The sequence below is a fragment of the Apodemus sylvaticus genome, chromosome 14, assembly GCF_947179515.1.
Source record: "Apodemus sylvaticus chromosome 14, mApoSyl1.1, whole genome shotgun sequence".
Classification (NCBI taxonomy): domain Eukaryota; kingdom Metazoa; phylum Chordata; class Mammalia; order Rodentia; family Muridae; genus Apodemus; species Apodemus sylvaticus.
In genome coordinates, this window is record NC_067485.1 from 29,234,814 (window position 1) to 29,255,616 (window position 20,803).

At 48.9% G+C, this 20,803-nt stretch overlaps 1 protein-coding gene across 10 annotated transcripts in view; it reads right to left on the minus strand.

The window, feature by feature from the left end:
- Positions 1-20,803, minus strand: part of Rreb1 (ras responsive element binding protein 1) — a 178,313-nt gene that overhangs the window by 4,672 nt on the left and 152,838 nt on the right. For 8 of the 10 annotated variants that reach the window (XM_052157469.1, XM_052157470.1, XM_052157473.1 and 5 more), the window contains exons 9-11: positions 12,712-12,901; positions 8,571-11,493; positions 3,223-3,384 (exon numbers count right to left, since the gene is read on the minus strand). In XM_052157469.1, coding sequence (XP_052013429.1) covers positions 3,223-3,384; positions 8,571-11,493; positions 12,712-12,901 — 3,275 coding nt within the window. The remainder of the gene's footprint in view (positions 1-3,222; positions 3,385-8,570; positions 11,494-12,711; positions 12,902-20,803) is intronic. The other 2 variants (XM_052157476.1, XM_052157475.1) reach the window with 1 other exon arrangement.

Consider the following 20,803-nt stretch of genomic DNA (forward strand, 5'->3'; position numbering starts at 1 on the left):
CTTTTTTCTAGAATACCCTAGGCTGTCCCTATTCTCGGGTTTTCAGCGAAAAAATTGCTTTCTGCTTTTGAAAATGAGCTTGCTATGTATACCAACTAGGCCAGTCTCTCAAACTTGTGTTTCTCCAATTTTAGCCCTGGGGTAGCTTGGACTAACTCAGCACATAGGCCGTTTGAACTGGAGAGACTATATTTAAAATGATTACAGAGCAATCTTGTCTTGAAAAACCAAAAATAAATAAATAAATAAATTGAAAAAAATGATAGACTTATGAAAATAAAAATGAATTCTGAAACCAAAGCCAAGCGCACGCCCTCAGTCTGAACTGTCCCATTCATGATTCTGTTCTGAGGGTGGATAAGGTCTTTCTGTGTACAAAGACTCACGCATTTGAACAAAGGTGGCTTGAGTGCACTCCAGACTTCCACTAGGGGGCGTGTTTTAGCAGGATAGCCTGTGACCTGGTTTATGATTCTTGGGAACAATAGACTTAACCTCCTCACATTCAGAGAGTGAGTAGCCCACCTGAAAGGACAGGCTCTCTTAGGGCTCCTCCTCAAGAACCCCATGTATTGTGTTGGTCATCGCCACAGTTAAGGGCCTCTTGCTTCCTACAAATGAAATGTAGTTTAACAGCACTGGCTGCCTGGTGAGAGGTTCTGAGTTCAATTCCCAGCAAGCGCACGATGGCTCACAACCATCTATAATGGGGCCCGATGCTCTCTTCTGTCATGCAGGCATACATGCAGACAGAGCACGCACACATATAAAACACATAAATAAGCATTTTAATAAAAACTATTCGTGTTTATATTGTAAAAGGTCCTGTCCAGGTGCCCAACCAATGAAATGGCTCCTTCACACATCGTCTGAATAGGAACCAAGAACATTCGAGAGCAGAGTAGGCCACATCTGCCGAGCAGAGGGAAGAGTCTCGGTGTGACACTGAATCTGTCATACAACCCTAGAAGGGAAAACTGTCCCCGCCTTCGTATTTTTAGCATCTGGTACAGGAGGAAATCTGGGGTACATTTTCAAGGAAAACCTCATGTGGTTGGAAAAGTGGCACTGACATTTTAAATCCCTAAAACGTGTTTAGGGATTTAAAAGGAATTCAATCTATTCACATAAACCGAACCTTGAAAACTTCTGGTCATTTCCTGTCTTTCAAACAACGTCTGTTTGGGATGGAGGAGGTAGTTCAGTTGGTAGAGTGCTGGTCTACCCAAGCTAACGGGAGGCACGCCAGAGGGTCTAGCAGGGGAATCACAAGTCCAAGGTCAGCCTGAGTTTAACCACAGCCTTGGGGATCTGGTCTCTAAAGTCAAAACCAGAAAACCAAACCAAACCAAACCCCCCGTTCCTCTGCCCCTAGCTAGCATCACACTGCCCTGCGTTATACATTTTCCAGTCCCCTCCCTCAGCTCCTATGTCTCTCGTTCTGCTTCTCCCACGTCAGTCTGTCCCCTCTCCCACCATGTACTGTATCTATAGTTAAACCCAGCGTTTCTCTCTTTGATAGTTTTACAACTTTCAGTGACTTCTTTTCTAAGGGGCAGTGCCCCTTTAAGAAAATCTATATAACTTCTGGGGCAGGGCCTTGGAAAAAGAAAACCTGTAATTGTAAACTTAAAAAATAACTACGCCCACAGGCTGACAGTTGTGCCAAAGCTAAGCTCTAGCCATAAATTCTGACGGAGCTCTGGCATCAGCAGAGTTCCTGTGAACGGCCTCCAGGATGAGCGACCAGGATGCAGGCCTGAGACTTTTCTGAGGACACAGGTTCCCACCCTGAGCATCCCCCATGCCAGCTGCCTTCCCTCTTGAACTGGTTTGGGGAGAAACACAGGACCATTCTAGAGAGCAGGCTGTAAGAAAATGTTCCAGTCTAATAGGTCCTGTGGCAATGATGGTTAATAATTAACCGGACAGTCGGTGGCGAAGACAGCTGCTGCAGTGCCTCGAGCTGCCAGCACTGGGAAGGTCACCAGGCTTGACTCACAGGGACTTGACCATGGCAGGGTACCTTTTGTCACTCCTAGATCCTGGAGAATTATGTGCAAATGGAAGTTGGGGGTTGGGGTGGGTTGGGGTTAGCATACCAGCTGTACCACTGCTGCCCTAACAAGAGGGTCTAACCAGGGCAGAAGGGCCCAGCAAGCCCAAGGCATTCCATTGCTTCCGCTGGGCTGAATAACAAGTGTGGGAAGCATAGAGGTGTCTTCCCCACTGGGGTCAGCTCTCCTAGGTAGCCAGCCCACTGTCATGTGTCAACACTGAGGTCAGCACCAGGGGGTCAGGGTGCCCCTCTCCAAACTACACAGCACTCTATGCCACCAAAGTTTGAGGCAAAGTCACGAGACACAACTGCAAGCCTAGATGAACACATCGGAGGCTGGCTTAGATCCCAGATATGGGCAAATGTTAACTTTCAACACCCACCGAGCTGAAGCCTGCGTGCAGTGCCCTCCCTGCTTCCTGGCTGGACCAGGCGGCCTGAGGCAGCTAACTTTTTGCACAGTGTGTTTTGGGGGAAGGGGTAGCAAACTCTACCAGTCGGACCATGGGATGTATTAAGTAGAGGACTTGTGTAAATACAGAAGGTGACGGGGCAGGAGAGGAGCGGAGCAGTGTTAATTACTCTTTAAGGGGAAGGAACCACACATCAGCACAGGAGAACAATACCCGGATCCAGGTCAAGCAGAGTTGTGATTAAGAAAGGACATGCACAGTGCTTTTTCAAACAAGGACAGGTTTATAAGGGAGGAGTTATTACTGAGAAGAAACACCCTGCCTTGCCCCACCACCATCCACCTCCCAACCAACAGCTTGGGGGTCACAGTCCTTGCAGTACTTAGTCCACTGGGCAAGGGCTGCTCATGAGAGAAAGCTGACGAATCTGGGTCCCCCAAACGTCAGAGCTTCGTGTTTCCTTCAGGACTTAAGTCAGGAGCCGAAAGTGCACACCGTCCAGCTCGTCCTACCTCCCGGGACCAGGGCAATGGCAATTCGTGATGGAAGGTGCTAGGTCTCCCCCTAGCAGCTCCAGAGTCCCCTGGGCACTGACACTTTCCCCCGCTCCACATGTCTTGGTGTCCCACAGTCTCGGCAGGGCCTAGGCCCCCTAAGCCAAGGCTGCACAGGGCTCCAGCGCACACAGCCTTAACCGAGCTCTGGGGAGCACCCTCCTCTCTCTGGTTCTCCATCACCTAGAGGCTCTACCTGTGCTATCATGGGATCCAACATCACCCTCTTTTGGGGGAATAAGCCCGTTTCTTCTCAGGGAGCAGGTGGTAACTCCGTGTTTGCGCAACTGGTGACGTTCACAGTTAGATTTGGTAGAAAAGAAGGCATCGCATTTTTGACAAGGGAAGGGTTTCTGACCTGAAGCAGGAAAAAAAAATATGCATTTATCTGGCTTTCTACTGCAATGAAAAAGAAAAGTTGCTTTTGATTTACTTGTCTGGGATTGCTGGTATTCATTTGTTCAGCCCTCCACCCTTTCCTATCAAGAAAATAAGAGAAACATACTTAACAAAAAGAAACAGAAACTGAGAGACAATGACTAAAATAATCATTTTCCCTTAGCCTTCGTGTAATGGAAGGAGTTGTCATCAAGAGACTAAAAGAGAGTTAACAACGAAACCAAGATACATGTGTTTGAAGCATGACAATAAACACCACAACAATTCCAAGGCACGGCAAGCAATGCCTAAACGAACCAGAGAAAAAGCACTACCAGCCGGTGAGGAGATGGATGGGGGGAGGGGGGGAGGGGGAGGGGAGGGGCACAAGCTCAAAGGCTGAAGCCTCCCCAGGGAATGCAAGATCCAAGGCCCATACTGAGAGTGAGCCCTCCCTCCAGTGGCAAGCAACAGGAGGATTCAGGGTGTGGTTCCCAGTTTTCACACTCTAGCTTTGTAGGGGCTGAGAGGGAGTGACAGAGACAGCCAAGTGTGCACCAGGCTCGGTACTCTGCTCCACAGAGCCACAGGCACTAACCCTAGACCAGCGCTACAAGTGATGGCAAGAGAGGCCCTCTTTCCCTGCCGGGGGAGGGTTCTGCTTTGGCCTGCTTATACCCTTCATTTATTTGATTCTGTTTGCATTGTCAACATTGTGTTTCAAAATGCGTTGGAAGCTCCCCTGTGGCTAGTCCTGGGTTTGTGGGATTAATGGTGGAGGGGAAAGGGCATGCTCAGAGAGAGAACTTGTGAGAAAGGAGAGGAGAGTGGGAAAAAGACAGAAGGGGAAAAGGAGAGAGGAAAAAGAGAAAGGAGGGAAGAGGGAAAGAGAAAAGGAGAAGGGGGAAGTCGAAGGAGAAGGGCCAGGGGAATACAGGAAGGGGGAAGGGCAGCCTCCTGAGCTCCAGGAGAGGTGAATTGTTCAGTGTCACTAGTTTGCCCCTGCCCTCTCACCCCTGCCCCAGATTCCAGGTCCCAGTTTCTGACTCCACTGGGGACTAAAACACCTTCACGTTGTTGCCCATGCTGCTATCTTGGAACCTTGAACCTGTAGCCAACCTTCAATAACTAACAGGAAGAGTCACGTGCCACAGCTCCCAGGAAACACAACCCAGGGGCCGTCCCTTTAGATTAATACTTAAGACACTGACAAAGCCTGGTCTAGCGCAGTGTGCAAGACCCTTGCTGCTAGGACAAGCCAGAAGAAGGGCTTCTTGTTTTCCAGGGGAAGGAAGGCCCAGAGTGCCTATGACGAAGTAACCCAGACTGTTAACAGGAACAATCAATCAAAGGAGAGGGGCATCTATTCCCTCCTGAGAGCACACATCTTTCTGAGACACTCCCAGAGCTCTGGAGGAGCTGTCTGACTATGTGGATGGGCCAGGGATGCATGCAGCTCAAAACATAGCCCATCCTCAGCTTGAGCTACAGCATTGAAAAAAGCAGCAGCAGCAGCAACCCCCACCCATGAAACCAACCAATCAACCAAAGACCCCAACCCCAGGAGCATCTACTCCAGAGCAGAGAGGCATACAAGAGGTGTGTGAGGCTGGGGAGAGAGGAAAGACAGGAACATATGCATCAGTCCAAGCATACTAAGAGACCTTGGGAAGGCCATATGAAAATCCCGCTTTGTGAATATACAAGGGACCTTTGCACACTAGCTGAGAACCCACCAATTGCTTGAAGCACAGAAAATACCCTCACTTAAAAAAAAGTGACTGGGTATAAAACCTTTTGCTATGAATTTTTCTGTGTATTTTGCTGGGGCAGGGAAGCAACAGAGAACACTGAAGCACTGACTCAAGTACCAGAGCCAAAAAGAAGTTAAGGGCCAGAAACTAATATACTGGGATTCTTTTAACTATTTTTATTTGTGCTTCTGTGTGTGTGTGTATGAATACATGTGCATGCATGTGTGGGAGGCCAAAGAGGGTATGGAATCTCTTCAAGATGGAGTTACAAGCATTTCGTAAGATGCACAGCTTATACATGCATGCTGGCATCTGAACTCTGCACTTAACCATCTAGCAACCTCCCCGACTCCACTATGCTGGGATTCCAGATCTTAAGAAAATGGTAGGCTTTTATGCATGAAGTGATTTACTTTTTAATTTTCACATGCTTTTCCTTTATATGTAGATTGGACAGTCAGGCTATATTCCATGATGAACAGTCACATTGGTGCCATTTTAAAAGACAGTTCCATGGTACCCAAGCATTAGATGATAGGAAGGACCTCAAACTGACAAGTAACACAATCATTTAAACCTCATACACTTGCTGCAAAAAAATTATTTTAAAAATAGTAATTGCTTTTTGCCTTGCACAGATGTAAAAATGGTGAGCCTGTTTAGCATGTTTTATTATGTCTGAAAGTCACTAGTATACTTCATCCATATCCCAGCATTGGAAGTGTGTGTGTGTGTGGGTGTGTGTGTGTGTGTGGGTGTGTATGAGCAGCTGTAACCACACTTTTGTACCCAGGGCCTGTATGTCCCCAACTCCAACCTGAACATTAAAGCCACCAGTCAGCCAAATTCATTCATGCAGAGCAGTCAGAAAAGGAAGAGAGGCATTATCTGAAGGGCACTGGGAACAAAGCCAGGCAGAAGGAACAAGAGTTTGCTGAGGACAACGGGACCTTGTTTGTCAAGTCCTAAATGGACGAGCTGCAAATGTTCTCTGAAGAGAATCAAGGTTAGAACTAGCCTGGGACTCCCATCGGGGTTCTGTGCTGACAAAACTGTAGGAGCTAAGCATCCTTGGACTTCTCACAAACTCTGCCCACGGGGCCCAGACGTGGCTCTTTTGGTACTTTTCTTCTTTTGCAGTCAAAGCTACCATTTAATGAAGTGGACACTGGGCTGGCAAGCTGGCTCAGTGGTAAAGAAGAGCATCTGTTGCTCTTGAAGACCTGACCTGACTTTGGTTCTCAGCACCTACATCTGCTGGCTCACAAGCACCCGGAACCTCGGTTCCAGGGGATCCAAGTCCCTCTTCTAGCCTGGGCAGGTACCTGCACACATGCGCAGACACAAACACACACACACACAAAAACATCAATTAAATCTCAGTAAAAGGCAGCTAAGGACAAGTGGTTCGAGTTGCTTTCTATACTGTGAGGACATCTCCCAAATCTAACCGTCAGTGCTTGTTACCCATAGCAGTGGGTAGGAGGTAGAGGAAGAGCCCAGGAGCTGGCAGAGGCGCTCCAGCACCCATGAGAAAGGGAGTGAGCTAGGGAATCCCAGATCACAGCTGCAGGGGGTTCTCAGAGATTGCACCAGCCTGACCCGTCACTGTGGAACAAGGAACCAGAGCAAAGGGAAGGAGGAAGAGATGAGGACAGACGCTGAAAGGGACTGCTTGTGTTTGCTGGCGCTTTGTCCTCCTGTGGCCTAAAGACACAGGATGAGATGCTGTGAGGGGAACTGGCAGAGACAGTGCACTGTTGTCTCATGAGGTACAGCATGTCCAGAGAGAGCACACTGAGCCACAGGTTGAAGAGCAGGAGGAGGGTGGAAATTGTGTAGAAACTGCACAAGAGGACATGAGAAACAACAGCTTCCTCCTCAGATGATGTTCTTGGAGCCTCACCATGCAGGGTAGAGCTAAGGCCATGATTGTGCCGGCAACCAGCAGGTGGACCTCTACTTGGACAGTCAGCATCTGACCCCTTGGGTCCATGGCAGGAAGTGGGTAGAACGGAGAAATGGGCTGAGGCCAAGTACAGATGCCGGGGTAATTCTACAAAGGAGTTGAGAGGGTAGAAGGAACCTCTCATGATGGAGGCAGTTTGCTTAACTACAGTGGAAATTGGGTTTTGCTCAATGCTGTTGGCTGGATTTTCTCTCTCTCTCTCTCTCTCTCTCTCTCTCTCTCTCTCTCTCTCTCTGTGTGTGTGTGTGTGTGTGTGTGTGTGTGTGTGTGTAAAACCATGGAAAAGAAATGGACACTTTGTCTCCCAGGAAGACTGTCAGTTTGCTGACAGACGGCCTATTTACAGAAAATCTTCAGTGTCTACCAAGCCTCGAGCTTTCATTCATCTACAGGAAAATGTGGGCGGGGCGGGGGCAAATCCCAGCATCTATACGCCCTTCCCAGTGTCTCCACCAGGCACAGAGTATAGCTCCCATCCATTCTGCACTATCACTTCACAGTACTGTTGTAAACCTCCTAACTACCTTGAGTAGTTGCAGTCTGCAAGAAAAATGACAAAATCTGCAGTAAAATTTGAATGTCATTTTGATCAACAAGTAATGTTTTCATCTGTCCCAAAGAATACAAAAATACTTGTTAGTCTGAAAATCAAATCTTGATGGTGATCTATATTTTAAACTGTAAACTCCAAAAGGATAAAGACTTCATCAAATGTATACCGCCCATTGATCAATGATAGAAATCCTGTAATACTATTCAGAAAATTATAATTATGATGAAAAGTATATGGTTATTGAAATATTAGAAGCACTGGGCATAAAATAATTTAATAAATATTCTCTATTCTAAACTTCTAAAGTTCAACTTCTAGAAAATGACTTCTGAAAACTTTTTCTGGGATGTCGTTTGGTAATCTAGCTCTGTTATTTAAAACATTCAAACTATACTTAGAATGTTTTCCTCAACAGTTGACAATTTTAGGATAAGTAGAACTTAACTTTTCTGTATTACACGTATGGTAGGTAAAGAACTCCATGGAATGTTCAAAATAAAAAGGCAGCACTGAAGATATAAGATCATGTCAAAGCACCAGGCTCATTACATCACATCGCTGTTACCTTAATGCAAAGTCCCATTTCTCTGGAACAGCCGCCATATTAGTAGAAGTTCTTGAACCTTGTAAGGCAAAGGTTCTGGGGAGGTGAGGGAGGGAGCCTATGACTGCTGTCACCTTTGTCTGATACATTTATTTACAGATAAGCCTTGGTGGCTCACAGCACAGGCACAGGTTATACGGAAAGTAACAGCCTGTGACTTCTGAGACAAAGAAGAATGGAGTGTGCACAACAGGCCCCAAAATTTAGGCCTACCCCTACTCCTACCCTGCCCCTCACTCTTTTCTTTCAAGACTCACCGCCTGGTGAGCCCTGAGGACCTTCTTACCAGTGTGTGTAAGCATGTGCCTCTGGAGGGAGCTGGCCCAAGGGAAGACCCGGGGACAGTGGGGACAGTTGATCTTCTGCAGGCAGTTGGCATAGGAGTTCCGCTTTGCTCTCAGCAGCCTGTCTTCGGCAGGGATACCTTGCTCCTCATCAGTGGGGCCATGGTGGTCGGCAGGGGCTCCAGCCACCTCTTCCTGAGTGTCATCCTCTGCTGTCTGCAGAAAGGGACTGAACTTGTTGGTATCTGTGGTGGCCAGCATCTTCTCGATGCTAGCAAACTCCCCACTGGAGTCCAGGTCCACAGCACTGCTGTTGGGGAGGGGCCGGTTTCTCGTTGCCCTCTTCCTACCCCTCTTCCTCGATGAGGCTGCTGGCCCTTGGTCAGTAGGCAAGGCTTCCTCGGGGCTGCTGGCTGTAGGGGGTGGGTCACTGGATTCTTTAGAGCTGGTGACATCAGTGGGAGTAATGGTGGCTTTGGGGACGGAGTTTCCTGGGCTATCTGTGGCCACAGTGTTACTGCTGGTGATCGATGGCCCTGGGTCGGCTACCTTCGTTTTCAGCAGAGTAGGGGCTGAGGACACAGAAGAGATGATTTGGGCAATGGAGGCCAGTGGTGGCAGCTCCTCTGTCATTGAGGGCTTTGGCAAGAGGAGGGGAGGCTTTGGCCGTAAGGGCCGAAGCAAGGCTGGGTTGTTCAAGAGGGCGGCAGAGTTGCCCAAGAGGGGAGAGTTGCTGACGAGCGCTGAGGGGTAGAAGGGCACAGCCAGCTGCACAGAGCCCTGGAGGGGCTGAGTGTGGGCTTCCAGCTTGGCAGCCGTGGTGACGGCCACCACAGTGCCTGAGGGCGTTTCCAGGCTCCCTTTGGGCTCCACAGTCACGGACAAGGTAGAGCAGGGTGGTGCGGAGGCAGAGAGCTGCTCAGCGTTCCCAGCTTCCGGTTCCGGTTTCTTGGCGTCGCTGGGAACAACTGTGTCCTTGTCTCCTTTCTTGACGTTCTTGGGGATGGACAGGTCAATGGGCTCCATGGAGCAGTCGTAGAGGGCGGCGGAGGAGGAAGAGTTCAGCAAGGAGGACATATTTTCCTGCTTCACTTGGACCAGTGCCAGGCCTTTCTGCGAAAAGTCAAGGGGTTCGTTGAAGTCCATGGCCAAGCTGCTGGCTGGCTCCAACTTGACAGAGATGTGGGGAGGCAGGGGCTGGGTGGGGCTCGAGTGAAGGAAGCCATTTTGGGGCTCCAGGAACGTGGTGAGGGGCTTGCACTCAGCAAAAGTGACACAGCTGCTCTCCTCTCTGGAAGAGGCGTCTGCGGGCGTGTCTGCGGGGCCAAGGCCGCTGTCTGTGACAAGCACATAGCTCTCAATGTCCTTCTCCGGCACGTGCAGGTGCTGCTTGAGGATGTGATGGATGCAGTTGCGCTTGGCTGCGAAGGCGGCGTTGCATTCCTTGCACTCAAAGGGCTTCCGGCCTTTGTGGCAGCCGCCCAGGCCCTGGCTGCAGTGTGTGCGCATGTGGATGCGCAGAGCGCGGTAGTGCTTCAGGTCCTCTCCGCACAGTCGGCACACGGTCTCTGGGGAGCAGAAGGCATCCACCAGCTCTGCTGTGGTGCTGCTCACATACTCTATGTTCTTCTCAATGTCCTTTCTGGTGGCCTTGAGGTGCTTCTTGCGCAGGTGCCGCTCGCAGTTGGCTTTGACTGTGAACGGGTAGTGGCAGATCTTACAGATGTACGGCCGCTCCCCGCTGTGTGTGCGGAGGTGACGGATAAGAGCGGCTTTGTCGGCGGCAATATAGTCGCAGATGTTGCATTGGTAGGGTGAGATGCCCAGGTGGGAGCGAACGTGGGCTCGCAGAACTCCAGAGAAAGCAAACACCTGGTTGCAGAAGCGGCAGGGGTAGAGCACCTTGCGCATGGCTGGGGTCTTCTTGCCACTGGGACCTGCCATGATGGCCTTGAGGTCGCCTTCGGTTATTTCCTGCTTGATCTTCGCCTCCATGTTGAGGGGCAGCAGGGCCTCAATGATGCTGTCCTGTTCCAGCTGTGTCTTCATCTCGGGCTGGCCTGGCAACTGCACTCCAGGCTGCTGCGGGAAGAGCTGCGTGGGCGTGTTTGGCTGGATCCCAGACTTGGACTGCAGCAGGTGGGCACTGGACACTGCCTCGACTGACCCCTTGAGGAACTTAAGGGACTGTGGAGGAAGGCTAGGGCTGACACAACCTGGGGATGCCTGCTGTGTATTGATGAGAGGCGGGGGTGTAGAGGCGGCCACCATTGTCCGGGGTGTGACCAAGGGCTTTGGCTTCAAAGGAGGCATATGCTTGAAAATTGCCTGCAGTGGGGTGGCAGGAGCCTTGGAAAGTGTCGGAAGACTGATCTGTGGCGGAGCGGAAGCTGCCATCTTTAGAATCTGTTGGATATCTGCCAGCTCAATGGCCGACTCTCCTGAAATAGGCTTCACCACAATACTACTGTCTGGCTGGATGATGAAGCCCTTCTGGAAGGGCTGCAGGGACAGATGCTTCATATTCTCCTTGGTAACTGGGAGGACTGTCAGAGAACCACCTAAAGAAGCAGCTTCAAAAGAAGACAGAGCCATCACACTGGGGCAGCCAGGGTCTTGAGGTAGCTGACACTTGAGGGTCTGGAGCTGTATTGCTTGGTTGTCGTCCAGCAGGAACTCCTCAGCAGGCGCAGGCTTGACATCTTTGGTGTGCTGCAGGCCCAGGAAGGCCAGGAAGGCCTTCTGTTCCAAGGCCTCAGCAGCCAGGGTCTGGGTCTGGAGCTTCTCCCGTCCCTGGTCAGCAGTGATGTGGGTCTGCCTGTGCAGGATGAGTGAAGACAGCATGGGGAACGCCTTGTCGCAGGTGTCACACACAAACCGGTGCTGCTCGCTGATGCATCGTCGCAGGTTTGTTTCACACCAGGCCTAAGTGGAACCCACAAGCAAAAGCAAGGGAAGAAAGGTGAGGATTTAACCATGACGGTGAAGGAGATGGGAGCTGTGCCTGCTGTAACAGCAGATGCTTCCGTTAACAGAGTCTGCCATTGGAGTGCAAACCTGAGACTGAATTAGGACAAAGGGAGGGAGAGCAGCCGTCTGACCAGCAGCCTGTGGGCTAGCTGGAGTGAGCCATAGACAGCCATGGATGCACTCCAACACAAGATTGTAAACTGGCTTAAAACGTTAAGAGATGCTTTTCTTTAGTCACTCAACCGCACAGTTCACAAGTGTGAACTTGGTACATAGCAATGTCAAAAGGCTGGGCACACCTGAAAGAGTCCTGCTGGTTTGATCAAGGGCATCCTCTAGGATATACACAAGCAGAGTAAAACAACATCATGATAGAATTTGGATTACGCCTTTGGAAATGGGGGAGCGCTGACACTAGGGGACACTCTAGCACCTGGACGACCGCAGCAGGAGGATTGCTAGCTTAAGCAGTACCAGAGTAGTTAAGGGGACAAACCAGGGTGCCTTCTTCACAAAATGGCTGCTTCCATGACTGGGGAAGGGGACATCAGTCACCTGGGACAGCTGTGCATGTTCACACGTGTCAAGTCCACTGCACTTGAGACTTAGGTATGCCAAGAACTTATGTGTGGATACTTGCTATCCCAAATATCATGGAAAAATTAACAAGTTTCTGTATAGGCAGGGAACTACCAGCTCGTTTTTGTTCAACTCCGTAAAGATCCAAGGGGCTGGAGACAGCTCAGTAGTTAGTGTAGTTCCCAGCACCCACATCGGGCCACAACCACTTACGATGTAGCTCTAGGGGCTCCAACACCCTTTTCTGGCTTTCATGATGATCCACATACACGACATACATTCTCTCTGTATCTCTCTCTCACACACATATACGTTAAAAAAAATCCAAACCATTGTAACCGAAACTGCCACATATAGCTGTGACCCAGATGCTGAATATTCAAACATGGTACTGATAGGAGTAGTAAATATGCAACTTTCAATCTTAAAGCCTGAAATATGGGCAAAAGGTACCCATGAGGTAGATTCACACGAAAATTAAACTAAAAGACCGCTAACTCCTCAGCCCAAGAAACCCAAGAGCCAGGCTGAATTTTAGTTAAAGGTTATTATAACACCCCCGAACCCCCTATCTGACTAGGTCTATCAGCATACCTGAGAGATTCGAGGAAACTTCCTACAGGAGAAGTCAGTAAATCCTAAATCATGGAAGCCAGCAGGAATTGAAGGATTGTTCTGGATAAAAGGTCTTCCCATGGCATCTCTGGGAAGCTGCTTGTGGACAAGGGCATTGTGGCGCAGCAGTCCTCGGTGTGTGCGGAAGGTGACACAGCAAATGTCACACCTAGGACAAGAGAGTAACAAGCATGAGGAGACAGCTTAGAGTTGCCATGGGTCTGAAAGCTTTATTGCTTCATTTTAGCTGAATGAAATAAAAACAATGCATAAAGAAGCCACCTTGCCAGTGTGCCACCCATACTCTCCCCTTGTCGTCCCCGTCCCCCCCCCCCCCCCCTTGGTTTCTCTGTGTAACGGCCTTGGCTGTCCTGGAACTCACTGAACAGGCTGGCTTTGAATTACAGAGACGCACCTATCTCTGCCTCCCAAGTGCTGGGATTACAGGCGTGCGCCACCACCGCCCGGCTCAGTCTCACTCTTCAGTTTCTCCTAATTACATAATTTAAAACATAACTTCTAAGTTGAGCATACAGTAGTTAGCAAACTGCCGGGCTTTGAAGATATATTCTAATAATTCTGGATACCAAATTGTTGCAGGTGGCACAGATGCATGCATGATCCCACCATCTAAAGTTTACCACCATACAAAGAGAAAGTAGTTGGAGTTCTGAAGTCACCATAGCAGGGGCTTGTCTCTAAAACCAACAACAACAATGAAACAAAGGAAAGAAATCCAATACAACATAAAAAAAAATCCTGTGTTGCTGGACATGGTGGCACAGGGCACCTGAGAGGCACAAAGGCAAAACCCCTTTTCAGAAACAAACATCACATGTCTACTTGGAACCAGTGAAATCATAGCACTCCCAGTATTTAACAGAGATAAACTAATTATAGTTTATTGGTAGTAACTGTATTAAATTCTTGTTTGACCCCCACTATTACCTGAAACATAGCCACATATGCAGGTCACACAAATGCAAAGCCCTGCCTGGGAAGTGGACAGGATCGTCACTGAGAGAGAAATTCCAAATGCTGCAACAATGGTATTAGAAGCATCCCCCAGTCTGAACGCACTACAGTCACTGGGGCTCTTCACCAAAATTCCTCATTCTCAGACCTCATTGGTTTGGGGGCGAATGCGCATGTTTAGATGATGACAGAGAGTTCCATTTACTTGTGTAACTACACCTCACTGGAATAACCCCTCTAAAGAAGGGTCTGGTCACCACTGAGTTTATAGAGGCAAAGCAACTTGCTCCCCTTTACTCTACATACTTGGTAATGGAAACTTTGTTGCTCGTTCTTTTCTGGAAAGAATGACAATGAAAATCACTCCTGTTGCAACTGAGCTCATGCTGCAGTCTGTGTACAGTCCTGCTCATCATTCCCTAGGAGCGGCGGCAGCGGCGGCAGCAGCAGCAGCAGCAGCAGCAGCAGCAGTAGCAGCAGCACGTCCTCCTGCCTCTCCTCTGTTAATCTGAAAACATCCCCTAAACAAGATTTAGGATAACAGGTTCCCATCGGCCACTGGAAACACAATGCTCTTTTTGAGGGGAGTCTATTAAACTTCCAACAGTTCTTTCAGAAGTTGGGCTCAGCCAACCCTCCCCTGGTGTAGCTCCCACCTTGTGGGTGGGGCATGTCCTTGGGGAGCCTTTATACTACAGGACCCATCCCTTGTCAGAATACAAAGAAGGCTGAGGCACAGTTTAGGGAACAGTTAAGTAGGACAGCAGCACAGATCCTGGCACTTTAGGCCAGGCTCTATGTTTGGCTGGAACAGGATCGAGGTTTAAGAGCACACTCGTGATGCTGATCTCTGAGGCTGAGGAGATCAAGCCTCGGTCTGGAGACAGGACTCTACTTGAACATGGTTGCCAGCCTACCTCTTTACAATATCTGGATGAGAAGTATCAGATGAGAATATCAGAATTCCATAAATTGACCTGAGTAGATATTGAGAAATTGTTTTTTTTGCATATACTAAATGCTCCTTAACACATGTATAAGAAGGGGGGAAAGTACTTTACTTCAGCTACTGAGGTGATATTTTATCACTTCAAGTTTCAACAGTGAAGGTCTCCAGCCACTGTTGGGTGTGTAGAGGGGTCTCAGCTGACCGAAGCTACCCCAACAGGCTTTGGGACACGTAATAAGAAAGGGTTCATTTTCATGTTTTCCAGCCTGCACACATATGAGACTATGAGACCTTCTGGAAGGATGGAGAGGGTTCGGGAATGGGGGAAGTGTAAAAGCCAGAACTCAGAATGCCCCACAGCGCCCCGCTGCTGGCTCAAGCCTGTGACATTGTAGGGTTCTATGAACCAGAGATAAGGCAAGGGGATGAAGAAGGCAGACGTTCCACTGTGCCTTTCCTGAAGGGTAAAATCAATGTGGCAGCAGAAGACCTGTCACTGGTGCCTCCGGTAGGCACGGCTACTTGCCAGTCTCTAAGCACTGCTATTTTCTTAAGAGTCTCAAGTATGTAGTCTTGGGTGGGTGCCTAGAAGTCTCTTTGTAGATCATACTGCTCTCAGGCTTCTCCATCCATATCTTCTGTCTTTTTTTGTTTGTTTGTTTGTTTTTGTTTTTTGGGTTTTGGTTTGTTCAAGACAGGGTTTCTCTGAATAGCCCTGAAGCTCACTCTGTAGACCAGGCTGGCCTCGAACTCAGAAATCCGCTTGCCTCTGCCTCCCAGAGTGCTGGGATTACAGGCATGCGCCACCACCGCCCGGCTATCTTCTGTCTTCTAAGTACTGGAGTGTGTGTGTGTGTGTAAGGATCCCTGAGACACCAAGTTGCTGAGACAACGGGTACCTTCTGAAAAAGTTTAAAGCAGTGGTTCTCAACCTGTGGGTCATGATCCCTTTGGGAATCACTATCAGCTATCCTGCAAATCAAATAGTTATATTACAATTCCTAACAGTAGCAAAATTACAGTTATGAAGTAACAACAAAATAATTTTATGGTTGGGGGGTCACCATAACATGAGGAACTGTATTATAGGGTCGCAGTATTAAGAAAGCTGAGAATCACTGGTTTAGCGAATCTCACAAGCAAGTTGCTTGAAATGGCAGATAAAAAAAAAGCAAATAAACCAACCCCCCACATATCCCCCAAACATAACCCTCCAAATAAACCAAAACCCCCACTGTGTTCCAGCAAATGCAATACCCCCAATAAACCAAAGCCCCCACCATAACCCTCCTGAAAGAAAACACATCCCCCTAAATAAATCAACTGAAGCCTACAAGCCATATCTGCTTTGAGACCATGAATGCACTGTGAGGCTGGGTAAGAGGGATGCTCTCGGAAATCCCTGGGCCTCTGCTTCACACTCTCTACCTGTTGACGGAGTAAATAAAGCAGGGAGGAGACTGTCACCAAGCAGGGCCCTTTATCCAGGCCTAGGGTTTAGCAGCCATCCCTGTGCAGGGGAAGCTCGCCTTTGCAACCTTGTTTCTAAGTGCCTGAAGGACAAGGGAGGTCACTGTAACTCTGTGGAGCCTGTGGCAGCAGGCAGGGCCTGCATCTGGAGCTATTCTCAGCATATCCATAGATCTGGCTTGGGTTTGTCACTCTTCATTAAGATACAGCATTGGCTGGGTGGTCCCCAGGACTCTGTCACCCTCAACTGGGGTTTGTGGGACATTTCAGCCCTGCCAGGAGAGTGATTACAAAATGCCGTGAAGAGGAGAAACCCTGGAGTCTCAGCACAGAGGGGAGAGCTGAAGGGTTTTTCATTTTGTAACAGAGCCTGATGACCTGCCAGAGAGAACTGTTACACACCAGACTGGCTGGCTTTTGATTTCCTGGCAATAGAAAAGGCCCTATGTTGGAAACCAACATTGCTGTCAATAAAATAAATGTATTCAGGGAAAGTGAGTCGTTTTCTTGAAACCCAAAGAAACTATAAGAACTCACACTTCCTTCCAAAAACCGAACTTTCTTTTCAAAATCGCATTGAAATAGGCTATTCCCACAGGGGTGGGGGAAACTGCTAACACATGGACCAAAGGGACAAGCACAGAGACAAACGCTTGCCTGACCTCAGTCTCTACAGGCATGCACACTACACCGGCTGCCAAAGCATGGTGGTCAAAGAAGCAGCAAAAGGCAGAACATGGGTGCCGACTCACTTAGAAGCACCAGAATTAGCAGCACCACATTAGCCCGTGTAGTTAAGACGATGACATTTTGAATTTGGCATGTTAGGGCAGAGCCCAGCATTTTTCCCAGTCTCTGAATCTGGGGTCCTACCTTAGTGAAAAGGAGAGGCAGGGCTCTGACAGAAGTTCTTAATAGTAGGGGGTGCGGGGGGGGGGGGGCTTCCTGTAGCTTCTCTTTTCTCTCCTAGCCTCCCTCAGTACCACTTGTAGTATCATTGACGGGTACTGGGTGGGTGTGCAGCACAGATAGGGGAGGTCTGTAGGTGGGGGCTCCCCCTAGCAGCCAGCAGGATAAGTGAGCAAAGTTCTGACTGTACCGGTAGTATGTGAAGTCACACAGGTTGAATGGGATGCTGGAAAATAAACTATGGTCTCACACAACCCACAATACGGCAGTTGTCAAGGTCACGGGGAGGCGCTGTCATGGTGAGAACTGGCTCTGTCAGCTGGGAGTGTAGCCAAGGGTAGGGCCGTTGCTTGCCGTGTGTAAAGTCCTGGGTTCAATTCCCAGTCATAGAAAAAAAAAAAAAAAACCTGAACTCTTATGTCCATACTGTCTACCCCTTTTCTGTGACTTTTACCAGGTTGGAGAGATGCTATTGCTAATAAGTCTGGCTCTACAGGAGCGCATCTCCACTGCAGCCTCAAACCATCAGGCCACAGAAGAGAAGACCCTGACAGCTAGCAGGCAACCTGCTCACGGAAAGGAGTGGCCAGCCAGATCTACCAAGTCAAGGGAACACGAGCTGAGGTTTTGTCCTTCCAGTTCTTAAAAGACATCGTAGTGCAACAAGCAGTGCTGTAGCTCATACTGAAATCCAGTCGGTCTTAAAGGACCAGCCAAGGATTTTAAAAGCATTGAGTATGGTGGTGCACACTTGTAGTCCCACATACCTGGGGGTGGGGTGAAGGCAGGAGCGTCAGGAGCTCAAGGCCAGCTGCAGCTACATATCCGGTTAGAAGCCAAGCCATCTGAAACGAAATTGCTACTGTTGCAGGCCACAAGCCCAATCAGGAAGGGAGCGGAGATATCCAGTCCTTCGATGGCAAGCATCCTTGTTAAAAGGCATCTTTCTTTCATTTACTTTTTTTCTTTTTAAAAGAAAACAGTGGGGCTGAGATAGAAATGGAGTGGGGTATCATTATGGTGTGCATGTCCACAACAGAGACCCAATGATCCAGCCCAAAGTAGGTTTAAAAAAAAACAAAAAAACAGGTGTCTTTTCTCTGTCAACTTTGTAGCCTAAGTGACATTGGGGTGTATTCCTCCAGCATCTGTGACAGAATTATTTATTCATCTGGTGACCTTAATGTTCTAGAAAAAGATTAAAATCCTGAAGTCAGCAGGAGAGTTTCAAAAATGTCTAAATGCCTAAAGAGGTAGACACTCAGATGCCCCCCCCCCCCAGGTCTCTTGTGCAGTCCCAGCAAGTACACTTCCGGGCCAGTGGGATCTGGGTGTGTTAGTCTGGGTGCCCAGAACCACAGCACTCAGGAGGCTGTAACAAGACGATTCTGGGGAATTTGACACCAGTATGAGCTATAGAGCAAAACAGTAACACCCCAAACACACAACCTCCAAGGAAAAGGAGGGCCGTAGAGATGACTCGGGATAGGAAGTGAGGAAGGACGTTCAGCTCCCAGCACCATCAGGCAGCTGAGGCTAGCTCCAGAGTAGCCAACACCCTCAAGGCACTCACCCTCGCTTACATACACACAACCATAAATACATCTTGAAAACAAAACCCAAGCAACTTGGGCATAGTGGGCTACACTTTTAACCCTATAACTCCCGAGGCACAGGCAGGAGAAAGTTCAAGGCCAGTTTGGTCTATATAGCAAGTTCTATGATAGGCAGGTAGGGTGACATGGAGAGAGCCTGTTTCAATAAACAAACAAACAAGAGAAGATGGGGTAGTGGAGGCACAGACAGATGCTTTCCCTCCTCTTAGCATAAAGAACTAACGTACTTAATGACCCAAAACATATTTTCTACAGGGGAAATATCAAAATTAAGGAACTTTTTTTTTTGCAACTGCAGATTTCGCCAACATCCCACAAAATATAATGTGTGGTTCTCTTATTTGTAGGCACCAAGGCCCTCCAAGCTGGTAACCCTGCATGTCTGACATAGCCTATAAAGGTCACGACACTCAGAAGGCAGGGCTCAGGCTGCATTTAAATAGCTGTTTAATGTCCAAAACTTTACAAAGGCAAAGCGAGATAAAAAACGGCTCTTTATGACAATAGAGAGCAAAGGACAAATGCTTTCATGCTCTGTCAGGAACACAGTACTTGGGAGAAGTTGTTCTGGAATCTGACTCCTCTGTCACTGGGATGAGATAGCCAAGAAAGACCACAGCAAATTGTTAACTCTTCTGATGGAGGACTTAAAATACTGAGAAGACCCAGTGGGCTAGGGTTCAGTACATGCATGATGAACCCCCCTCCAGCACCTACGTAAAAGCTGGCTGTGATATCAATTTTCAAACACACGAAAGCACATTGCCCCAACCCCACAATTAACAAACAAACACATACCATATTCTAATGAACAGTATCAGGACAAACACCTCAGTATTCGTTATAGTTCCAGGCTTAGATTACTCTCTTCAGACTCCCAAATTGTCAAATCTATTTTCCAGATTGGGGAAAAGAGCCTCTGCTTGCCTGAGGTCACAGAGGTGCCATGGAGGAGGCTGGCACAGTGCTGTCTGTCATTTATAGATGTTGCGGCTCATTGTTGGCCCATGTCACTTCCTCAATGCCTGGGCACTTCTCCTTACATTGATAACTCCCTGTCCCCTAAAAATGCAGTGACTGGAACCCATGGAATACCTGCTGGAAGGGGGACTCAGCCCGCTTCCACGAGACACCCAATTCCTTGCCCATTACAGAGTTTTGATGGCATTCCTTTTAAAAAGGGATTTCGTGCTTCATTTTTCCTGCTTTGTCTCCAGAGGCCAAAAGGAGTAAGTGCAAACAATGCCTTCTCTGAGAGAGCCCCACCCCACCCCACCCAGGCACTCCTCCACCCTCCCCCTCCCCTCCCAGGGCCCATCCTGGGCAGAGAACTGACACAGGCAGCTGCAGTAATCTCTCCCAGTTGTTGTGAGCAGCAATGCTGGCCCAGGACAGCCTGGCCGGGGAGCTTCCCCTTGCCACAGCCTAGGAACATGCCCAGGCTGCCCTCCACAGATGGGCACCTCACTAGGCCTGTTCAACTACGACAGCAAGCATGTTGTGAGGCAGGGAAAATCTAGGGGACTCATAGGAGGCAGGAATAGAAGGAGAACCTGGCCCTTGCTCTGCCCTTGGGTGGTGAGGAGGCTGTGAAAGTCGGACTGAGATGCCTCCAACTGCCAGGCCAGGAGGTACCCTCCCCTTCCAGTCTCTGTCCTCCACCCCCAGCTCCCACTGGCTGAACCTTGCTTGCACCCCTAGAATCTTAGTAAGGACTCTAATATCTATTCACCTTTGCCTGGTGTTTAGTATGTTGAGAATAAATGGGGTCAATGACACACTAAGAGTCTCAGTGTCTCTCAGCGGGTGTTGGTGAGCAGTGAAGAGAGCTGAATATTCCTCATAATACTGAGAAACAGAGACAAGACTGTCTTGGTATGTCTCACCACATGGCCCCATAGCCAGGATACCCAGCAAGGGAGTGCCAGCCTGCAGCTCGCTCTGGCTTCCCCTCAGAGCCCCGGGGGCCTGCCAAAGACCCTGCTAGCTTCCCATAGCCTATTTCCTGACTGACCCAAGGGCACTGCCTTAAACTATAAACTACCCCAAGACCGAAGCTGTGACCACAATGATGGCGATAACGCGGAAGGAACGAAGCGTGCCTCCATATCCAGAGTCGGATCCAGAGCTCTTGGTTACAGCGTCTTTCTTT